Below are 22,777 nucleotides of genomic sequence, written 5' to 3'. Positions count from 1 at the left end.
CTGTGTTTCACAGCATGAATCCCTGCACCCCAATCAAAATGCTGTCCCAGTAGTGTTATTTCAAAGTTAACTAAAAAAGATTCACTGTGACATATAGAGCACAGACAGTCAGTCCGTGTCATGAAGCATAGCTATCTAGTACGTGCTATGTACAGAGCACAGACAGTCTGTACTGTTGAGGACTGACAGGCAGTCAGTGCCATGTGGAGCACAGACAGCATATGTCCCCATCCCAATGTACAGCAGAGTCTCATATCCACTGCATTCCCTCCTCACTCATGGTTACAAAACACCATCACAACAAAAATTACTTCCTTCAACCTTTTATTGTGTTAATCATTACTCTGTATATCTAATGGTGACATGCACTTGAATAGTTTAAGTAATCCAACAAAACTTTTTCTTTTTTTTAATTAAAGCTGGGGAGGTCTCTTTTTATCCTAGTTACACTTCAACTGTGAGACAGAATCTAAATAAATTAAGAAAATCACATTGTACTTTTAAAAAATTTATTTGCATTTTTATTTCATGAAAGAAGTATTTGATCACCTGTCAACCTGCAAGAATTCTGGCTCTCACAGACCTGTTAGCTTATCTTCCCCATCAAGTACTATATTATTCAGCTATGTGTTAACTCTGGGCTAGAGGTTTGACTTTGGAGCTGGATGGAAAAACTAGTAAGTACAAACAAGAAAATTTGATTCAACCAGTTGTATTACTCTCAAAAATACATACACCGTTTGAGCAGTAAGTTATATCAAAAAGAGTCTGAATTTTTGCCACCATGTTTATCATTAACAGCCCTGTCCTTGCTCAAAGATGACAAGTTCATGACCAAACTGGGGTTTCCAGATAACCCTCACCGGTTTCCAGCATCTCTAGGAGACAGGATGTAAATCAGGCGTCATCCCTCCAGAACGGAGCAACAACTCAGTGAGATAAGTGAGCGAAACAATACTTCCACTTGTGGATACTTATTAATACATAATGAAATACTTATGCACATTTGATGTCGTAGTATTTTTTATTTACAATAAACAAACAAGGTTTCAAACAAATAGATTAAAAAAATAAATCAAAGTACCTTTGTGGAGTGTTGTGTGTAGAATTTCTAAGAAAAAAAAAGATTTATTCCATTTTGGAATAAGGCTGTAACATAACAAAATGTGGAAAAAGTGAAGAACTGGCAGTACTTTCAGGATGCAACGGTTATAGTGTCTCATAAAATCAATGCTGTAGATGCGTGTATAAAAACAAGAGACAAACATTGGATTGGAAAAAAAAGTGTAGAACAGCACTGTACTATTAGTGCCTATTAGATAAAGTACTCAGTTTAAGAACTTAATTCATTCATTAATTTATTACTTCTTAACTCAATTCATTCAGAGCAGCTGAGGTTTACCCCCCAACTGTGTGTTGGAGTGAGAAGAAAAGAAGTGTTCTTACTTTATGAACAAACATGTCAAACTTTCTGGCACTTAAATCTTTTTCCACATTCAGAGCAGCTCTACTGTTTTCCTACCGAGTGAGCACGCATGATGTGTAGTCAGATATAGTTTGTGTTTAACTTTTTTCCCACATCCAGAGCACTCCTAACGTTTGGTGTGAACAAGCCTATGGGCAGTCAAATCTTTTTTGTAAAAAAATTTTTTGGGACATTTAGTGCAGCTGAAACATTTTTCTTCGTGGTGGACAACCATATGTGCAGACAGGGTTGAGTTGTGACGAAATTCTTTACCACAGTCAGTGCATCTGAAACGCTTTTTTTTGGTGTGGACAACCATATGTGCAGTCAGGTCTTTTTTGTGATGAAATTTTTTCCCACATTTAGCGCAGCTGAAATGTTTTTCTTTGGTGTGGACAACCATATGTGTAGTCAGGTCTGATTTGCGACCAAATTTTTTACCACAGTCAATGCAGGTGAAATGTTTTTTTTTGTGTACAACCATATGTGCAACCAGGGTTAAGTTGCGACAAAATCTTTTACCACAGTCAGTGCAGCTGAAGGGTTTCTCTTTAAAGTGAACAAACCTATGCATAGTAAGGTCAGCGTTGCGACTAAATTTTTTTCCACAGTCAGAGCAGCTGAAGGTTTTTTCTTTTAAGTGAAGTAACTTATGTTTAGTCATATTTGATTTGCGTTTAAATATTTTCCCACATTCAGAGCAGCTGTAAGTTTTTTCTTTTGAGTGAACCAACATATGCGGGGCCAGATGACGTTTCAGGTTAAATACTTCCCCACATTCAGGACAGCTGTAAGTTTTTCTTTTAAAGTGATCTAACATGTGTCCTCTCAAATCGAGGTCTTTCTCAAATCCTTCTCCACACTCCGAGCAGATGTAAGGTCTCTTTTCTGGGAGAGAAACCACGTGATTGGTTTTAAGAGATTCAGGACGATTGTGTAACTCTACAGTCTCTGTTTTATTGTTTGCAGCAGACTTTAATCTTTTAGGACTGTCTCTGGTCTCCTCCCAGTCACCTGCCCTATCTTCAATCTCTGATCCAGTATCCAGGGAGGCTTCGATCTTAACCTCAATCTCTGGTTGTAAATTTCTTTCTGGATCTGAGCTCCTCTCTGGTTCTGGTCCTCCACAGTCCTCTCCACCAGCTGCTGTTTCCATTTGGTCAGTTAGTCTCTGATGAAGCAGTGAGGACTCAGGTTCCTCTTCATCATTTTCACTCTTCATATGGACTGAAGGAAACAGGACCTTGGTATCAGCCTCCTCCAGTTCTTGAAGCTGCTCTCTGCCCTGACCAGTCCACAGTTCCTCCTGTTCCTCTGTAATGAGTGGGGACTCATTAACATCGCTGTGGACATCAGGTTCTTCTTCTAAGTGATCACCTAAGATGTCTAGTTGACTTTCCATAAGTGCAGTCCGATTTCTTTCATCACATTCATTACAGCGACAAGGTTTCAAAACTGGGTGTGTCAATCTATGTTCCCTCAGATATTGTCTGCAGCTAAATTTTATACCACATACACGACAGAGGAATGTTTTTTTTTTGAGATTTTCGTGACGCTTCATGTGGCATGAAACATCACGCTCACGCTTAAATCTGTCGCCACATTCAGGGCAGCGGTAAGGTTTTTTGTTCGAGTGAACCAACCTATGTAAAACCAGACCTGATTTTTTAAAAAACCCACGACCACATTTATCACAGGTGAAAGGTCTACTAGCTAAGTGTTTCAATACATGTTTTTTCAGGAAAGATTGATGGTTATATCCTTTACCACATTCAGGACAGGTGTAAGGTTTATTACCTGTGTGAATGCTGGAATGTACATTCAGGTTACGTTTTTTGTTAAATCCTTTTCCACACTTTAAGCAGATGTAAGGTTTTTCTTTGGTGTGACGAAGTATGTGTTGTTGCAGATTTTTTTTAAGGGTAAATGTTTTACCACATTCAGAACATCTGAACAGCTTTTGAGTCTGAACTTCATTCTCTGGTTGTAAATTTCTTTCTGGATCTGAGCTCCTCTCTGGTTCTGGTCTTCCACAGTCCTCTCCACCAGCTGCTGTTTCCATGTGGTCAGTTAGTCTCTGATGAAGCAGTGAGGACTGAGGTTTCTCTTCATCATTTTCACTCTTCATATGAACTGAAGGGAACAGGACCTTGGTATCAGCCTCCTCCAGTTCTTGAAGCTGCTCTCTTCTCTGACCAGTCCATAGTTCCTCCTGTTCCTCTTTAATGAGTGGGGACTCATTAACACCATTGTGGACATCAGGTTCTTCTTCTAAGTGATTGCTCACCATGTCTGAGTGACTTTCCATTAGTGTAGTCAGATTTCTTTCATCACATTCATCACAGCGACAAGGTTTTAAATTTGAGTGACTCGATCCATGTTCCTTCAGATCTTCTTTGCAGCTAAATCTTATATCACATACATGACAGAGGAATGGTTTTTCTTGTTTTTCTGTGAGTTTTTCTCGTTTCTTAATTAATTTTTCTCGTCTTTTTGTGAGATTTTCTTGTTTTTTTGTGGGTTTTTTGTGACGGATAACGTGAATTGAAAGATCGCATTGACTCTTAAACCCGTCACCACATTCACGGCAGCGGTAAGGTTTTTTAATCGAGTGAGCAGTCCTATGTTTAACCAGACTGATTTTACTGAGAAATCCACGCCCACATTTACAACAGATGAAAGGTCTTTGGTCTGAGTGTATAACTATATGTTTTTCCAGGGAAGCTAGATAGTGATATCCCTCACCACATTCAGGACAGGTGTAAGGTTTTTTCCCTGTGTGAACACTGAAATGTACATCCAGGAGATGTACACTGCAAAATCCTTCTCCACAAACTGAGCAGATGTACGGTTTTACTCTGGTGTGACGAAGTATGTGTTGTTTCAGATATCTTTGAAGGGTAAATGTTTCACCACATTCAGAACAGCTGTACAGCTTTTGAGTCTGAACTTCAATCTCTGGTTGTAAATTTCTTTCTGGATCTGAGCTCCTCTCTGGTTCTGGTCTTCCACAGTCCTCTCCACCAGCTGCTGTTTCCATATGGTCAGTTAGTCTCTGATGAAGCAGTGAGGACTGAGGTTCCTCTTCATCATTTTCACTCTTCATATGGACTGAAGGAAACAGGACCTTGGTATCAGCCTCCTCCAGTTCTTGAAGCTGCTCTCTGCCCTGACCAGTCCACAGTTCCTCCTGTTCCTCTTTAATGAATGGGGACTCATTATCCTCCTGGTCTGGATAGGGGCTCCTCTCCTGCTGCTCAGGGGGAAGCTCCTCTTTCTTCACCATTAGTAGCTGAACATCTGCAGGACACAGTGAACAAATAATAGATATTAGATCATCTTCCTGATGGAAAATCTGATAGAAAAAGACTCAGGTATTTATTTTCAGCACTGCTGCTGAACTGTTATGACAATCTCATATACTGGACAAATGATTACAGGAGCCTCCTGCTTGTTGAGACATTGATCTGAAAGAACTGAAGGTGGAGTTCACCTGTTCACACACATCTATTAACCAAAGATATAGTTAATTTAATTTCAAAGTAGCATTAGAGAAATTAGATCATTCTTTAGGAGGAGCATGTGCGGTGATGAACACATGGGGCAAGAGCAGCACTGAGGGAAGCTGTGTCCCAACAGCCTCTAAATATAAATGTAAAGTGCCATTTGTACTCAAGAAAGACAAAAAACCTAAAGTGAGTTTGAGTCAGTCAGAGTGAAAAATGGGTAGGGAAGATAACTGCATCATGCTACTCAACCAGTAAAGGGCAGTAAGTCAACAACGAAAAAATGACACCACTCGTGGTGGGAAAAACAGCTCTTTACAGTGCAGAATCAATTTAATACTTTGTTTAAAGTTCAAAAGATTTGTTCATAGAATTATTCTGTCTTTCTTTACAGCTCTGCCTGGGAATCAGAAATCACTAAGGTGAAACATGGCTGAACATTTAGTTCTGCTTGCCATCATACTGAGAATGGTCAGTCCCAAATCATAAGCCAATGAGCTGTGAACTTAGTGCACTAAAAGCTGCAAAATGAAAGCTGCTAAAACAGAAACATACACACCTTGTCCAAATGTCAAGACCAGTTCAAAAATTGAAATATTAAAAAAGGGAAACAGGAGTGAGACAAAAAAAACCTAGTGGGGGGACTTAATTAAAACAATTAATCCAATTAATTATGCCATTTGTAATTAATTAATCGTAATTAATCACATTTTAATCACATCAATATTCAACATCAGAAGCAACACTTCAATTCAAACAGATTTTGGTAGATGACTAAATCATTGAATAATCTCATGCACACCTTTAAATAACAAAATCCTGTTTGTTTTGTTCAGAAGATGTTTTTTAGGACACTACTTTCAAGTACATTCATCAGCCTTAATGTGGTATATAGTGCTGTCAGGAGATTGAAGAAATAATCTTATTAATTACAGGATTTGTAATTAATTGATCTAATTAATCACATTTTAATCTTATATCTGCTTATGGTCCCCACATAAAGAATTTGAATTCTAAGGCATTACAAAATAATAGTGCATGACTAATGAGTGAATAAATGTATTTGAATGAATACACGAAAAAGTGAAGATTTGTATATTCTTTTTTCAACTGGACAATATTAATTAAAATGTCCGTGTACCCTGCCATTGACATTCGATTACTGTTTACTGCGTTTATAGAAGTAAATTATATTTTTCAGCGGAGGGGGGCGGGGTCTGGTGGAGCTTGTCAATAAAAATCCTGCTTTTAAACTACTGTGGGTGACAGCGGTGCGCTCTTTGGATGAGAGCTCAGCATGGATATGAGGAGAAATGTGAGATGACAGAGACACAGAGAGACGCTGCAAGTCAGGAAAATTCAGGCAGCTCACGCTCCAACTGAGGATGTGTCGTTGTAGTTCAGAGAGAAAGAGCGGCGGAGATCATGGAGAGGAGGATCAAAGGATGGAACGCCCGAGATGAACACGATCAAAAAAGTTTGATTTGTCTGTTTTTTGGACCAAAAACAGGAAGAGAGACATAAAAGAAAAGAGTCCACTCTTCTTAAGTAGCTTTGGTGTTTACATGGTCATAGAAAACATTATTATTTGGGTCTTAAAAGATCATTCAAGATGCGCTGAAAATGGCCGGTAGCTAATGAGTTAATCTTGCGTTGATTTTTTATAACACGTTAATGTGCGGTGTAATTAATTAATCTAATTAACGTGTTAAAGTCACAGCCCTGAAAAACAAAAAAAACAAAAACAAAAGTTAACAAGCAATTTATTGTAATGACCAATTCAAATAAAATTGTACTGAATTCCAAGCACTTTCTGAGCAATTTTTGCTTCAGTCATAGTTTTACTCACTGTGGTGTGATTTTTCTCTGTAAAGTGAAGTGCAGCACCTCCATAGATTCAGAACAACCATGGCTGTAGGCTGATGTAACTCAGTTATGTCTTTATGCAGTGTGACAAAATTTAAAAGCTGTTATTTTTTAGAAAAAAAGAGAAAAAACAATTATTTTTTTCTGATTTTAAAACATTCCCAGAATAAGGTGGGAGTATAAACAACACACTTTCAGGTACCCTGAGGCATAAGGAACACAGGAACAAAGTGGTGTGGTTCCATCTTTATAGAATCTACATATTGTAGCACCCCAGATAAGCTGATTGGCATTCAGGCTAATTTTTGCTTCTGTCACATTTTATCTCACTGTGGACTCATTTTTCACTGTAATATGAAGTTCTACATTTCTATGAGGTCATTCAAAAAAGAAAAGCAGACATTGAAATTTTCTGAATATTTACTGTAAAACAACAAAAACTGTGAAAAACTATATACAAAACACCTAATGCAAGTTTAGGATCAAAGAAAAATGAAGTATTTTTTGTTTTACAAGCTCTGAACACACAAACTGTTGCTGATTGGTGCAGAGCAGCCACAAGATGAAATCCAGAGTGCTGACAGGCTGCCAACACTCCTGAATATGGAGGGAGTCTCCCATTTTTTAACTCTTTCTCCGGCTGTTCTCCTGGCTTGTGATTTCTCCTGATTCTCCCCCAACTTTAAGTTTGCTCCTGTGATGTCTAATATTTTTATAAGTCAGGGCAAGTCCAGTACTCCTGCGTTGTATCGAAACTCAAAAACTATCCAGCCCCCTCTCTCTTAGTTGGTCTGATCCAAAAACGCTCGAGACACCTCAGAGACAGAGACAGGTAATGATGCAGCACTCGTTAAGAAAGAGTCTATCAGAGCCTCAGCTGTTTTCTTTTTTTCCGTGTTGACACGACATGTCACGAGTCACTCTTGTACTGGTTAAAAATTTGATCCATCCCTGATCTATCTAACATAAGCTCTGACATGCTCTAACATAGCATCTTCTTCAATAAGGAAAGTTTAAAGCAGAGTGAATCTTATTGTGAGAAGGCTGACTCTAAAATAGTGAAACGCATGTCATTGTAAAGATCCGTCTGTCTTCGGTGTGTGATGTGCATACGCACTGCACGTGTACGAGACAGCTCTCTTCAGAACAGGAGAGTTCAGGTGGAGGAGACTGACTGAGCCAGTGAAAGAGAGGGAGAATTCAATCCACAATGTCTTATACAATATACAATTATACAGTGACTGTGAAAGAGGAAGCATTAAGATACAGTTGCATGAACGTGACCATGTGAAACTTTTACTGGCACACGCTGAAAAAATGGTCGCATGTGGTAATGGAATTACAGAGTAATTGAGTTGGTGTCTGAGCTCTTTGTGAAAATAGCTCATGGGTCTGCAGATACTAAGAACATGCTGTTGAGCCAGCACAGCACCAGCACCCTCATGGCAAGCATCCACGAACAGCTGGAAAGATTTTTCAGGGCGCGGAGCGGCCAGAACTGGAGCAGCGCATAGGAGGCTTTTCACCCACTCAAATGCCTTCTGTAAACTAGGGCTGGGCAATTATGGTAAAGATAAGAATCCTGATTATTTTAAGTGATATTGAAATCACAATTAATATTCACAATTATTCATTTATTCAAAAACTTCAGTATTGATTTAAGCACAACTTTAAACAACCAGCAAGTGGCACATACAGTATTATTGATCCACATAAGTCACACACACTCGCTGTGGCTGCACAAGGAACACAGAAGAGCTATGAAGTACAGGAACTAGCATACATCTACACTGTGTGGCATATTAATTGTTTTTCTTCAATTATATTGTTTTTATGATTGTCAGATGGCAAAATTGAAATCACGATTAAAATCCAATTAATTGTCCAGCCCTACTGTAAACCATGTGTTATGAAATATGAATGAAAAGGGAAGTGGAGACTGGAAGCTGTCACAGCTATGTCTGAGAGCGCGGTCACACTGGCCATCCAAACCGTGCCGTGCTTAAAGGGCAACTCTAGTTTTTTGACACCTGGACCTCATTTATAGGTGTGTGCATGCTCATATACTCACTCAGACAAACATTGTGCAGCTCAGAGTCCTTCAGAAGTTATTTAGATCCAGCTGATTTTAGCCGCACTTAGTGGGGGCCATGGCAAGAGAGCTTCAGCGCGGAACATAATCTCTGCAAAATCACTCATTTCTGCTATATTTTTTCATCATAACCTTGAGAGTAATAGAAGCACTTGTCACATCTGTCACACTTAAATGGTTTCTCTCCAGTGTGAACTCGCAGGTGGACTTTCAGAGGAAACGATCTGGAGTAACTTTTACCACTTCCCTGGCATCTTTCATCAGCTTATCTCAATATGGTTTCAGCTCGTTTGGCTTTTGTTTTTTTAGTTTTAACATTGTATATAATCGTAGAGCTCCTCACTGCCTCTCTGTTTACCTCTATTGTTTACATCCGTTTACCCACCAAAATGGCGGGAGGGGCTTGTAGATGACGTCACTGACAAAGACCAATATATAAATCGAAGTGGAATGGTCCAGATATAACTACAGATTTTTAAATATTTATAATCTAATTATCGACAAAATACAGTGAGATTTGAAAGTTTAGAAGGCTTTTATTGCGAAATTCCACATCAGAATTAGCTGATTTTTATCTGAGTTTAATCCTCACATTTGGTTCTATCAGTCTGATTGCTTTTACTTTGAAATGAGGCGTTTGCCGCCATTACCATAATGTACCATATATTCGCTCACCACAAAACAACGTGTGGGCTTGCATGACCGAGTGTTTCTACTTGTGTGCTGGCTTGACCTCGGTCCAAACCTGCACGCACGATTTTGATGACGTCGGCTATAAATCGATATATAAAACAAAGAAAAGCGTAACTCAACTTCATAAAAGAGTTGCCATGTTCAGTCAGTAATTCATTTCGGTTAATATCGCCCATGTGCTTCGTTTTTTCCCGAACGACTCATTCACAAACACATCACTGATGTAGCACTGCAGTTAGCCTGTTAGCATGGAGGATATATCATCCGTGCTAACTTATTAGCAGTCTTTGATGTTTTTGATCGTACTTTATTGCACTGTAGATGGATTTTTTGACTCCTGGGGGATGACAAGCACGAGTGGCAAAGCCTTCATCGGTGGAAATCGTTTCAGAAAGTCTGAAACAACTTCCACCGGAGACGTTACATTAGTGTTAGCAGAGATCAACTGGAGTTTCTGCTTAAAAATGAGAATGAAGTCTTTGACTGACGACTCTCCGCGGATGCATCTTCCCAAAATGGTTTCAGATAATCATGAAAAACTTATCTGATGATGATATTTTGACACACACTCACCAATATATGTTCGTTAATAGAACCAAACTAGGATGAAAACCTGAATAAACCTATTTTTCGACACAGCAGATTATCATTCGACTCCGCATTTCTAGAGGAATCTGTAGTGGCTTTTATCACGACTTAAATCACATTAACGCATATATAGTTTTACGTCAGAGCTTCCGCCTTTAAACACTGATTTCTCGCTCGATTCCCTAAGACATTATCACACACATGTTCAGAAACCAACCTGCTCTGTGCAGCTTTATCTCAGGTATTAAAATCACATCCAGTAGTTCACTTTGTCGCTGGAGCTCCTCTTCGTATCCAGACGGTGTTCTTTGTTCGTCCATGTCACTGATAACTGCAGCGAGCAGCCGCCGCTCGAATAAATCTTCAAGATCCTTGAATCTGGACATCTTTTCATCCAAGAGTCGAGTACAAAATAGAAAACTAAAAGCTAGTGTCTTTCTCTAAGGGGATTTTCTGTGTTGTCTGACGGGAGCATTTCAGAAAAAGGTTGACTTTGGGGGGGAGCGTGCCAACATGGCCGAGTGTGTGAACACTTTCTGCCGAGCTCTACCACAAAAAAAAAAAAAAAAAAAACTTATGAAAAGCGGTAAAAAACAAACAAACTCGTATTTCCTTAGTCGTCAAACGTCTACTCCGATTTTCAACAAAATTCAGCAATTCTCAAGACAAATGTGACTCAATGTCGATCCAAAAAGAAAGAAAACGCCTTCTTAATGCCAAGCAGAAGTAGCCGTTAGCATGTCCTGTTGTTGCAAACGTGGGAACTTCTTCTTCTTCTTCTTTGAGGTTTATTGGCGGTTAGCAAACCAACTATAGGTGCATTGCCGCCATCAACTGGACTGGAGTGTGAACGAGCGATTAAGCAGGAACAAAACGAACAAAATAAAACCAAAACACATCAAAATAAAATAAATAAATAAAACTGAACACCTAACTAAATTCGCCTGTCTAACTCAGTTTCTTTAATATATTTAACAATGTCATTCTGTATTCTGTCTGCAGTTTTACCCAGAAGCCCTACTCATGTGAAATCATGATGTTTGGCCTTTTTTTAAAGACTGGATGAGATTCTTTCTCTGGGTATCATATTTCTTACAGTATATCAAAACATGTTCCACTGTTTCTAATTGATTGCAGTGAGTGCAGTTTCCATATGGGTGCTTGCCTATTCTGTGCAGACTATAATTGAGACCTGTGTGCCCTATTCTCAGCCGTGTTAAAATGATTTCTTCCCTGCGCTTGAATCGTACTTTCCTCCCACCACCCACATATCTTTGAATCTGATGCAAATTTCTTCCCTTTATCACTAATATCCCAATATTCCTGCCATGTGTCCTGTGCGTACTTTTTAACAAATGATTTAATTTCAGCCTTACTTAGTGAAACCTCCATGTCTACTTGTGTTGTTCCAAGTGATTGTTTTGCCAAAATATCTGCCTGCTCATTCCCCTCCACGCCCACATGAGCAGGTATCCAGATAAACTGTGTAATTATGCACTTGCTATATATTCTATTCATAATTGTGTATAATTCAGTAATTACGTCAATTCTGTCTGCTGACTTTCCTGACTTAATGCTTGATATTGCTGAGAAACTGTCTGAAGCAATGACTGGATTTTGAACATCCTTTTCCTCTACCCACTGTAATGCCAACGTTATTGCTAATAGTTCTGTAGTATATACTGCTAGGTGATCTGTAACCCTTTTCCTGATATATGTGTCACTTACTGGAATATACACTGCTGTCCCTGCACGTCCTGTCTCTGGGTCTTTCAATCCGTCTGTAAAAATATTACTGAGTTTGAAAATTCTTGATCAAGAAAGTTTTGAACTATATACCATACTGAATGTTTAACTGAGTTTCCCTTCAGAATTTGATGAATACTGAGGTCTACTTTTGGCAGAGGGAAAAGCCACGGAGGAGTGGACAAAACTGGAACTGTTGGACCACACTGTAGTTCAGTCAATCCTATTGACTGTCCTTTATCATTACTAATCCACCAAAAACTTTTAAAACTGGTTTCATTATGCTCCCAACAATCCATTAAAATATTTTTGGCAGGATGATCCTCGTCATGTCCCCAGAGACTGACCCAGTATGACATCATCAATTTCACCCTCCTAATCAGCAAAGGCAACTCTCCCATCTCCACCTGCATTGCTGATACTGGCGATGTTTTAAATGCTCCACAGCAAATGCAAATTCTCAGAGCCTGGGCTTGTATTACATCCAGTTTCTTCAGATGTGACTCTGCTGCTGACATATATGCTATGCACCCATAATCAAATGTTGGCCTCATGAGTGCCCAGTATATTCTCTGCAGGGAAGATCTGCTTGCTCCCCACTCCTGCCCTGCCAAACACCGCAGCACATTCAGGATCCTCTTACCTTTACTGACCACTTTATCTATGTGTACATTCCATCATAACTTTTCATCAAACCAGACACCGAGAAATTTAAATTCTTTGACCTGTTCCAGCTGTTGCCCATATAGTTTTAACGAAAGTGGTTGTATTTTATGCCATTTTGAAAAACACATCACCTGAGTCTTTGCTATTGACATTCTAAATCCCCATTTCTTGCCCACTTCTCCACCTCTAATATTGCAGTTTGGATTTTCCCATTTACATGAGCTACGTTGCGACCCCTTGCCCACAATGCCCCATGATCTGCATACAGTGATTTCCCTATATTTCCTTTTATCTTGGCAAAAATATCATTAATCATTATATTAAATAATAATGGACTGCACACTCTACCTTGTGGAGTACCATTCTCTACTTCATATATACTGGAGTACTCTGCCCCTACTCTTACCTATATTACCTGTTCATTACAAAACTTTGTACCCAGTTGTATGCCCTTCCACCAATTCCCAGTGATTTCAGTTTAATAAGCAGACCGTCTTTCCAGAGCATGTCATATGCCTTTTCGATATCAAAGAAAACTGCTATGACTACCTCCCTATTGGTCTGTGCTTTCTTAATATCAGACTCTAGACACAGTACAGAGTCCATTGTGTTTCGGCCTCGAAGAAATCCGCTTTGGTATGGTGACATAAGTGCTTTACTTTCTAGGAAGTATGTTAATCTTCCTGTTACCATACGTTCCATAGTTTTGCCAAGCTGTGATGTTAATGCGATAGGTCGGTAACTTGATGGATCTGATAAGTCCTTCCCGGGCTTCCCTATCATTAATTCTTTCCATTCTTCAGGAAGCTGACCACACTCCCAAACCCTGTCAAACAATTTCAGTACTAAGGCTTGATCTGTCATATGTTCCAGCATTTTATAACACACACCATCTTTCCCAGGGGTAGTTTGACGGGCCCCACTAATGGCTCTCCTCAACTCAAATAGAGTAAAAGGCAAATCTACTGAACTTTCTGATATCTCCATTTTCTCTGGTAAGTTGGGATTCCTTATTAATGTTTCACCTCTACTTTGCCTGGCCTCCTCTGTAAGATTTTCGGAGCTGTGAACTTTCCTAAATGTTTGTGCTAAGAGTTCTGCCTTTTTCAAATTATTGACTGCTGTTTTGTTCCCACTGTTTAATACTGGTAATTCATGATTTCTTTTGACCCCCCATTCTTCTAATCATATTCCAGATATCTGACAGCTGTGTCTCATTACCAATGCTGCAATATTGCCTCCAAAAAAAATGTGTTGTTGTATTCTTATTGTTCTCCTTATAATTGCCTGGGCCCTTTTATACTGAATCCATGTATCCAGTGAGTGGTATTTTTTGAGTTGCCTAAATACTTTATTTCTGGCCTTTATGGCTTTGCCACACTTGCTGTTCCACCAGGGTACGTTCTTGGTATGTCTAGTTCCGGACTTTTTAGGGATTGTTTCATTAGCAGATTGAATTATTGCCTGAACTATATCATCATTAAGCATGTTTACATCCATCTGGTTTTCCTCTTGTAGTTTTTTTTTAAATCTGCTATCACTAATCTTTTGGAAAGCATCCCAATTAGCACTAAACAGCTTCCATCTAGGAACTCTCCCTTCCTTTTCAAAACAAGTTGTCATGCCCACTGTAGTCATTATAGGATCAAACGTGGGAACGTGAACGACTTATTTGTTTTCTGAAAAATATGGAGTTCATTACACCAAAGCTAATTTTTGGGTTGTTTATAGAGAATTACTTTTTTTTCAAAATGTACTGCTGTTTTTTTGCACTTAAGGGAGGTAACTGTTGATCTGTTGTCAATAGGGGCAGCCTTTTGTTGTATTGGCTCTTTAGGCCACAGCTACAGGCACAAAGTTTATGCCATGGTTGCTGATGGACCACTTGACATCAATAAAAAAAACTTTTTTGGGGATTTGAATTTGTTTGATTACTTTGATTTATGTGTACTGAGAAATAGCTGTACATTGTTTAAAAGTATGAAATGGGCACCAAGTGAGGGGAAAAAAAGATGCACAAAAATCACGATAGTCGTTTTTATCATTAATATCGTGATAATCGTTGAATCATCGAATTGTAGCACCCTGAATCGTAATTGAATCGAATCGTGAGGTGCCTTAGATGGCACACCCCTAATATCAAGCATGTATATTTATCCGACATGATGACAGAAGGAGGTGAAGTGGCAGGCTTTATTGCAAGATGTGATGCATAGTTAGTTCAACAAAATGTTATCCCATGATTTTATTTACTGTCAATGTCTTTAATCATCAATACCCTCTGTAAGAAAAATTGCAAATTCTTTATTTCAATTGTATTTTTTAAAGCTACAAGGAGCCACTTGTAAAACTGTGTTTTGTTTTAGTGCCTGAAAATTAAACATTAGATATTCCTGAGGAAATTTTGCATTCACGCTTGTGATTATTTACTATTTTCACAGCTGTAAAATGAAGTTATAGTTGTTTATGTCTCTTAATGGGTCATTGGGGAATGCAAGTGTGGTTACAACAGTTTTTCAGCATTGGCTGAAGTGAAGGGGCCCACCGAGATATCTTTTCAGGGGGCCTAACTTCACCCCTGCGTACCATTGATAACTGTGAGCCATGCTGTATTAAAAGAGGCTCCCTTAGAGTTTTTGGCCAGGCAGATGTATTTTCCTGCATCCTCTGTGGTGATGTTCCTCAGAGTCAACACGTTTAGGCCTCCGATTATGGACTGAAACTGGAAAACAGCAAAACTAGTCAACTCTATTATGTAAATACCAAAAATGTGCTGAAGTATGCAACAAACCCATTAGATCTGGATCACACACCTTAAGGACATTAACATATGGAGATCCATCAGATGCAGTGCTTCTGTTGTTGAATTTGGCTTGTTTGAGCCAATGCAGCTCGGTCGGGAAGTTACCCTTCACTTCACACTCAAAAGACACCTCACTACCAACATCTGCAGTCTGGTTAGCCGGCAGACCTTCCTCTAGGATCAGACTGTCGTGAGGAAATTCTGAAACAAGAAATAAACCAGCAACACATTAATTCACCAACCTCTTGGGTTTGTCCTTGGCCTGTCAAAGCTGCATCTTGAAGTCTTCTCTTCACAGTTACTGAAACTGAGACTGTGACACTATGACCTCTTTGAAGCTGTGAAGCTTGAAGCTGTTGACTCTCAGAAACTGGTCTTCTGGTTCAGGTTTGGCTCTGGGCCCTGCCAGACCTCTTCCTGTCAGAGTTTCCAGTCCCAGTTTGAGAGTATTTTTGGATGCTGAAGGAAACTCTCCTCACTGAGCTCACCTTGACTTTCTTTGACTTCATTTCTCTGGAGCAAAGACCTGTTTCTGTAAATGTTCTACTGCTCTGTCTCTCTTTCTGCATGGACTGTCTTTTCCTGCTCATTTCTAGACTTTAGACAGACAACTTTCTGCACAACAGTACTGTTCAGTAACGTTCACCACACTGAAAAAAAGAAAACAGTTGGACCAACTTAAATTATTGCTTCAATTGGTCACACCTAAATAAATTAAGTTATTTGAAATGAAGTTAATAAGTTACATCAACACAATTGATTCGGTCAAATGAACTTAAAAATTTGATTGTTCTCAAATCAACATTTTGCATCAGACCAACTTAAGGTTTTCAGTTGTTTCAACTCAATAATTTGCAAAACCTCAAAGTCAAATCTGACGAGGTGTTTTTTATACTTAATTGCACTGTAAAAATGTGACAAGTTGAGTTTACATAAAAGAATCTTGGAAAAAATGCACTAAAAGGGTTAGTAAATATAACAAATAGTCTCATGTTGAGTTTACTTTATGTCTACTTGTAAAGTTTACTTTACAGCCTATTGAATTGACTTTTTTCAAATCGTGAGTGAGGAGGGAATGCAGTGGATATTAGACCCGGCTTTAGTTAAGGTGTTAACCTGCCAAGGGCACAGGCTTTCTGTGCTTCACATGGCATGGACCTGCTGTCTGTGCCCTGTGGCATGGACTGTGTACCTTTAAGTGTGTTAAATGTTTTATTTAAATGAGCTGTGTTGATGGGCTAAAATTATGATTAGAAATGACAAACTGGGTTTTGGCTCTAGTTATATTTAAATTACCATTACTGAGAGAGTATTTTAATTGGAGCCCTTACTGCCATGAAGGCAGCCAAGACAAGCATCCCACGCTGTGGAGCACAGGCAGGCAGCCAGCCAAGTGGACGACAGACAGCCAGCTGGTCCATGCCATGGAGCACAGACACACTGTCCCTGTGTGGTATCTTCATGTGCTTCAGGATCTCATATCCACAGCATTCCCTCCTCACCCATGGTTTGTCCTTTTGGGTTTTGCAAATTGAAACAACTGAAAACTTTAAGTTGTATTGATGCAAAATGTTGATTTGAGGAGACTTAAAACATTTAGTTTATTTGACCTATTAAGTTGTGTTAAATTAGGGTGACCAAGCGTCCTCTTTTGCCCGGACATGTCCACTTTTTACGTCCTGTCCGGGGTGTCCGGGCGGGTTTAATAAATTCACGAAAATGTCCGGTGTTCACTGATTTTAATAGGACCATTACGCGCGTCCGTAAATTGACCGCCGCTTGCAAACAATACTATGATGCGCGTCACTTACCGAGAGGCTGCCTTGTGGGCAGGTCTGCTCTGCGCGTGCACACACACATAGAGAGTGAGAGGATCAGAGAGAAGGCGAGAGAGAGAGAGAGAGAGAGAGAGAGAGAGAGAGAGAGACATAGACGGAGAGCGGAGAAGACAGGGATGTTTAGACAGCGGAGCTGTATTGCACGGAAGATGTCTAAGCGTAGGTGCAGCTTCACAGATGAACTGCAAAAAAAAAATTTCCGACATACCATCCCGGTCGGGACAAGTGGGAGGCGGAGTGTACCATGTGCAAAGCTGGCACATATGTCTCAATGTCCAATAAAGGTGCTGGAGATCTCAAAGCTTACATGGACACCGAAAAACATAAAAAAAGCTGTGCGAGGTGAGAGTTCTTTTGCAAAGTTGACTGAGTTCTTTGTTAGACCTGGGCAAACAGAGGTTGCTGTAAATGCAGCTGAGGGTGCAATGGCATTCCATATTGTAAAACACCACAACAGCTACAGGTCCATGGATTGCACCAGTGCCTTGCTAAAAGAAGACATTTCCTGACTCTGACATTGCTAAAAAGTTTAGTAGTGTTCGCACCAAGACTGAAGCCATTGTCAATGGTGTTATTAGGGATGGGTACCTTTCACATTTGAAACGATATGGTACCAATGCCTGGTACCTGGCAATCGGTACCAGTACTCAACGGTACAAATTTTCGGTATTTTTTTGTAGTTATGTGGTAAAAAATATCAATTTCTTTAACAATATTATTATTATTTTTTTTTCAATTTAACATATATATCCTTCAGTATATACCCTTGCAATGCTGTGTTCATGTCCATCATGGAAAATCGACTATTCTTTCACTTCTTCACAGTCACAAGGATGTGTTCAGGTACCTAAACGTGGTACCTTTTGATTTTACATGAATCGGTACTCGGTACTTTTGACAGAATTCGGCCAGTACCTTTTGAAGTACCTGATTCGGTACCCATCCCTAGGTGTTATAGCCCCCCATTCTGTTGAAGTCACTCATGAAGCACTCAAAAAAATCCAGTACTGTGGTGTTTCCACAGACGGGAGTAGCCACGGGGCAGTGAAAATATTAAGAATATAAGAAGCCTGTCTGAATTTGTGCCTCGAAGCCAGTGCCGTTGTCCTCTTTTTTGGAAATCAAAATATGGTCACCCTAGTTAAATGAACTTGTTCATTTCATTTCAAAGAACTTTATTTGTTTAGGTGTTACCAGTTGAAGCGATCAAGTTAGGTTGGTCCAACTACTTCTTTTCATTAGTTGTAGCAATGCAGAATTTGACGTTGATTTGATCCACAAAAGTACATTGGAAACCTTAACTTAAAAATATTGAGTTGGATAGATTTAAAAAATTACATCACTTCAACTGATTGAAGATTCTCTTTTTGCAATGCGTGAGGGTCTGGTCCCACAGTTTGTTCAGCTCTACTTTCAAACACATAGAGAAGGTTGGAAGGTACTGCTTGATTTTAAATGAAAAACTGGATAAGTTGGGCTGTTGGTAAACTTTTTCACAGGTAGTGTATTTGTTGATGAGAATGCAAGTCTGCCCAGTTGTAGATATCGGCATAGATTTTCTCACCAACCACATCCAGATGGTAGGTGTGTTCAAGACGCCCATGTTTGTTCTCCAATACACAGGTGTAGTTTCCTCTGTCAGATGGAACCACAAAGTCCATGATGAGCATCCATGAGCTGTCTCCCATCTAATGTTGGAGGACATAAAGTCAGTCTTAACATCACAGAGGTTGCTTCTCTTGGTACACATAGACATAGACCTAAACAGTCCTGGAAAAAACATTTAACTGCGGTGATTCACGTTTTCTGTGTGGAGGTCGCCTGGTCTTTGGGTGCTAGCTCCAACTACTAGTTCCAAACTGTAACATTAAAAGCCTAATGAGTAAATCCTCAAGGGATTCCAGTCCTCATCTCAGAATTAACAACCATCCATCATCCCCATCAGCACATATTGACTCAGTTATCTAGAAAATAAATTGCAACCTGGGTATTTTGTATCACTCAAGTAAAACTGGTTCACTCTACAGATTAGGAGAAAGATTATCACAAAGCTTGTTCTTCTCATACTTGATTGTACAGATATTGTTTATCAGAATACTCCAGAAAGCAATCTGTCGACTATTGAAGTCACAAATGACAACCTTTGTAGATTTATTTTAAAATGTCCTTATAGAGCTCATCACTGCACTATGTGTCAATCTCTAAACTGATAAAACACCCGAGGCCAGAAGGCATTTCCATCGGCTACAGTTCATTTTCAAATGCATTCATTATGATTACCCTCCATACTTAAAGGGGGAGTCTGCAGGATTTTCCGGAAAAAAAAGTCAGCTTTGACTGGAATAATCCTGCTCAATTGTCTCCTGCACTTATAAAACAACAAAATGCTAGAAAATTTACAGATATTTTCAGCAATTTTACACAGTCAAAAAACAAAACAAAACAAAACAAAACAAAACAAAACAAAAAACAAAATTCTGCAGTTATTAATCCTTAATTGTTTTGTTTTTTTTCTGTTTTTCAAAAACATTATACAAAACTATAAAATTATCTGTAAAATGACTTCCTGGAAGTTTTTTTTAAGGTATTATGTCAGTTGAACCCTGTACCCTCCTCACTCGTGGTTGCAATTCACTGTTGAAAGAAAAATGCAAACTGTAAAAAAATGGTAAAAGCACTTGCAGCAAAGTTTCCAGACAGATACCATAAAATTACAGTCAAACACTGTAAAAACATGGAACTTAATGAAATAACTGTAAAAACACAGGACTTTACCGTAAAAAATAAAAATCTGTAGAAAAAAAAAAAAAAAAAAGTAAAAGCACTTGCAGCAAAGTTTCCAGACAAATACATTAAAATTACAGTCAAATGTTGTAACATAGCCCGTCATCAAGCTCTGCTTGAGCCTGATAACGAGCCATTCATTTGAATCAGGTGTGCTGGAGTAGGGTAACATCTAAAACATGCAGGGCAGGGGTCTTCCAGGACCAGGATTGGGTATCACTGCTGTAAAGAAATGTTGCTCTGTTGTAATGTCTGGTTTTGTTTCTGCATATAAGTTAAAGACTTCCTTGAAAACAAGATGATTCACCTTAAGGGACTGTCCGTCAAACAATTCAATAAATACAGACACTTACCTTGAATTCTCCTGGTCTCTGGTCCATCATGATCTTTTCCCCATTTTTGAACCAGTGCAGGGTGGGGATAGGATTTCCAGTTGCTTGGCATGTAAACTTTACACTTAGACTCACACGAACAGTTAGGAGACCTGTCTCCATCTGCTGTGGATTCACCCACTGTGGCGCAAAAACTGATGAGGAGAAAGAAGAAGTGCATTTAAACATTGTGAATTCTAATATCAGACCTCCTCGTTCACTTTTCAGTCAAAGCAGAGAACATATTCAACACATTTACTGTTCATTCAGACAAAGCCTGTTTGCTGTTTACTCTTGCACACCAGGAAAACAGCCAGGATGCACTTTGCTCCTCTGACTCATTTCCCATCACTGGATCACAAACACAGTCCAGCTGTTTAGAGCTAAACTTTCTGATCAATCTCAAAAACACATCAAGATACCATCCTCCAGCACTTCATCACCAAAGAAACCAGGATTCTGACCTGAATCTGTCTCTTCTGTGGACTGAGTCCCAGTGGCCTTGACCAGCAGAACCAGCAGGACATAGGACAGCACCAGGAGGACATGATGTTGAGAAGACATTGTGAATCTGTAACTCAGACAGGAAACACTTCAGACTCCCAGAGACAGAGAGGTTTCTCCTCTATGCTAGGGTGAAAGAACTACATGGCAGAAAACCCTGGACGCAAACTTTTATACCACAAGAATGGGCCGATCATGTTTCTGTTGCTGTGACCAATCAGAGCATAGGAGGCAGGTTCAGCAGAGGACACAGGAGCTCATCTGTGGGAGTGAAAGGAGACATATTAACCCCTTTAAGACCATTTAACACTGTTGAAATGTTATCTGTCAAAATATAACACTTGGACATCTTTCTCTACTGCCACCTCTTGGCTGGGGTTGGGTAGTGCATTTGGGGTGCATTTTTCTTGTGCCTGAAGAAGCTCCTGTCTTTAACAAAAGAGGAGTGACTGTGAGTGTACAACCAATCAGTCAGTTTAGACATTTTAAAGCTACGTTCTTATCATAAAATATATGTGTGTAACAGCAACAACAACACCAACAGTCGTGGCAACAGTAACACTCAGCATCTTGATGTCCAGTGTCCGTGGATGTTTCCTCTGTATTCCTTTCAGTCTCCATCTGTAGCAGCTCTTCTTCTGTGTAGCTACTCCGGTTCATGCAGGTATCCTTTAGGTTCCAAAGTGAATGGAACTTCATCGTCGCTGTCATAGTCACTCATTTTCAATTTCCTACGCTGCCTCACAATCCTTAGAGTACAAACAAAAGAATTATGATACTTGATCAAACTTACACGAGGCTACAACCGGCGCCCGAAGCATAGCTTGTTTACATTCCCTACAGCTGAAAGGAGGAGGGGGGACGGAGCGCACTAGCGCTGCGCGGAAGGATACATGACCAGTTAGTTAGGTCCAGATAAATGTTTATACTTCCGAAGACTTAATGCACTTAAAAAATATTTTATGTAGCGTACTCTTAAACTGTGGTATTACTTTATGATTTTAGTTCTTGTAGGCAGAGAAAATAGCCTTTGAATTTGGTACGGTCTCTCCCTGTTAGCGCCTATTTCCTCGTCACCATCAATTACAGTCTGTGTCTTACTGAGGGAGAGGAGACAACTTTCTACTGTATCTAATGTCTTTAGTGGTCACATAGAGCTCATACAACCCCACTTCAAAAAAACTGAACTATCCCTTTAATAGAAACAAACGAGATTCCAAAAGACGAGAAAAGCTTGCACTTGCTTACTGGACCAAGCTTGAGGGAAGTGGGGAGGAAAATCCTGCTATAGGTATGCTGCAAGACTGTTGGGAGTATGCCAGGTTCCAGAGGAGAGGGTTTGGATAGTCAGTGAGTAAATTTGCTAAAAACTATGGAATGGATGACTTGGAGTTCACCCAGCCCACCCCAGTTAATGGATTTTTTTTCTGAGGTCAAGGTTGATACAAAAGTTCTTAAAATGAAAAAGGAGTGGAGTATGAATAAGGTAGGAGTCAAGACTAACATCTGCATAAGAACAAACTTTTCTGGTGACCTTAAAATCTATACTAATAGATCCATGAACACAGTAGGGTGCGTGGGAATAGGGCTGCACATACCAGGGTTTAATATCCACATTTCCAGGAGGTTATCAGACCAGCTGTCAGTGTCCACTGCAGAAATGGTTGCTGGCATTATTGGCTTGCAGTGGGTGGAGGCGGTCAGGCAAGACAGGGCGGTTGTGTGTTCAGACTCACTTTCATTACTGGAAAGTCTACAGTCTTCAGATTCTGTCAGAGAAGACTTGATCATAGAACTTTAACACAGCTTATTTAGACTACACAGGGGTGGCATAGATGTACAGTTCTGCTGGGTG

At 39.6% G+C, this 22,777-nt stretch overlaps 2 protein-coding genes across 2 annotated transcripts; both read right to left on the bottom strand.

The window, feature by feature from the left end:
• Positions 1-703: 703 nt before the first annotated feature.
• On the bottom strand, positions 704-10,972 carry LOC141802423 (uncharacterized). The gene is made up of 2 exons (XM_074685976.1): positions 10,428-10,972; positions 704-4,765 (listed from the first exon to the last, which is right to left on the bottom strand). The coding sequence occupies exons 1-2, from the start codon at positions 10,594-10,596 to the stop codon at positions 1,593-1,595; spliced, it is 3,342 nt and encodes a 1,113-aa protein (XP_074542077.1). The 5' UTR covers positions 10,597-10,972; the 3' UTR covers positions 704-1,592.
• A 4,025-nt stretch (positions 10,973-14,997) lies between these two features.
• Positions 14,998-21,032, bottom strand: LOC141802442 (fibroblast growth factor receptor 1-A-like). Its single transcript, XM_074686004.1, has 5 exons — positions 20,883-21,032; positions 20,401-20,573; positions 18,828-18,951; positions 15,436-15,626; positions 14,998-15,344 (listed from the first exon to the last, which is right to left on the bottom strand). Exons 1-5 carry the CDS (start codon positions 20,980-20,982, stop codon positions 15,195-15,197), a joined length of 738 nt encoding a protein of 245 aa, XP_074542105.1. The 5' UTR covers positions 20,983-21,032; the 3' UTR covers positions 14,998-15,194.
• Between the last annotated feature and the right edge of the window lie 1,745 nt (positions 21,033-22,777).

This window comes from Halichoeres trimaculatus, unplaced genomic scaffold (genome assembly GCF_033239565.1).
Source record: "Halichoeres trimaculatus isolate MK-OKI-2021-1 unplaced genomic scaffold, fHalTri1.1 fHalTri1_scaffold_13, whole genome shotgun sequence".
Lineage (NCBI taxonomy): Eukaryota > Metazoa > Chordata > Actinopteri > Labriformes > Labridae > Halichoeres > Halichoeres trimaculatus.
Note: the sequence above shows the minus strand (reverse complement) of the source record. Positions and strands in the feature narration are given on the sequence as shown.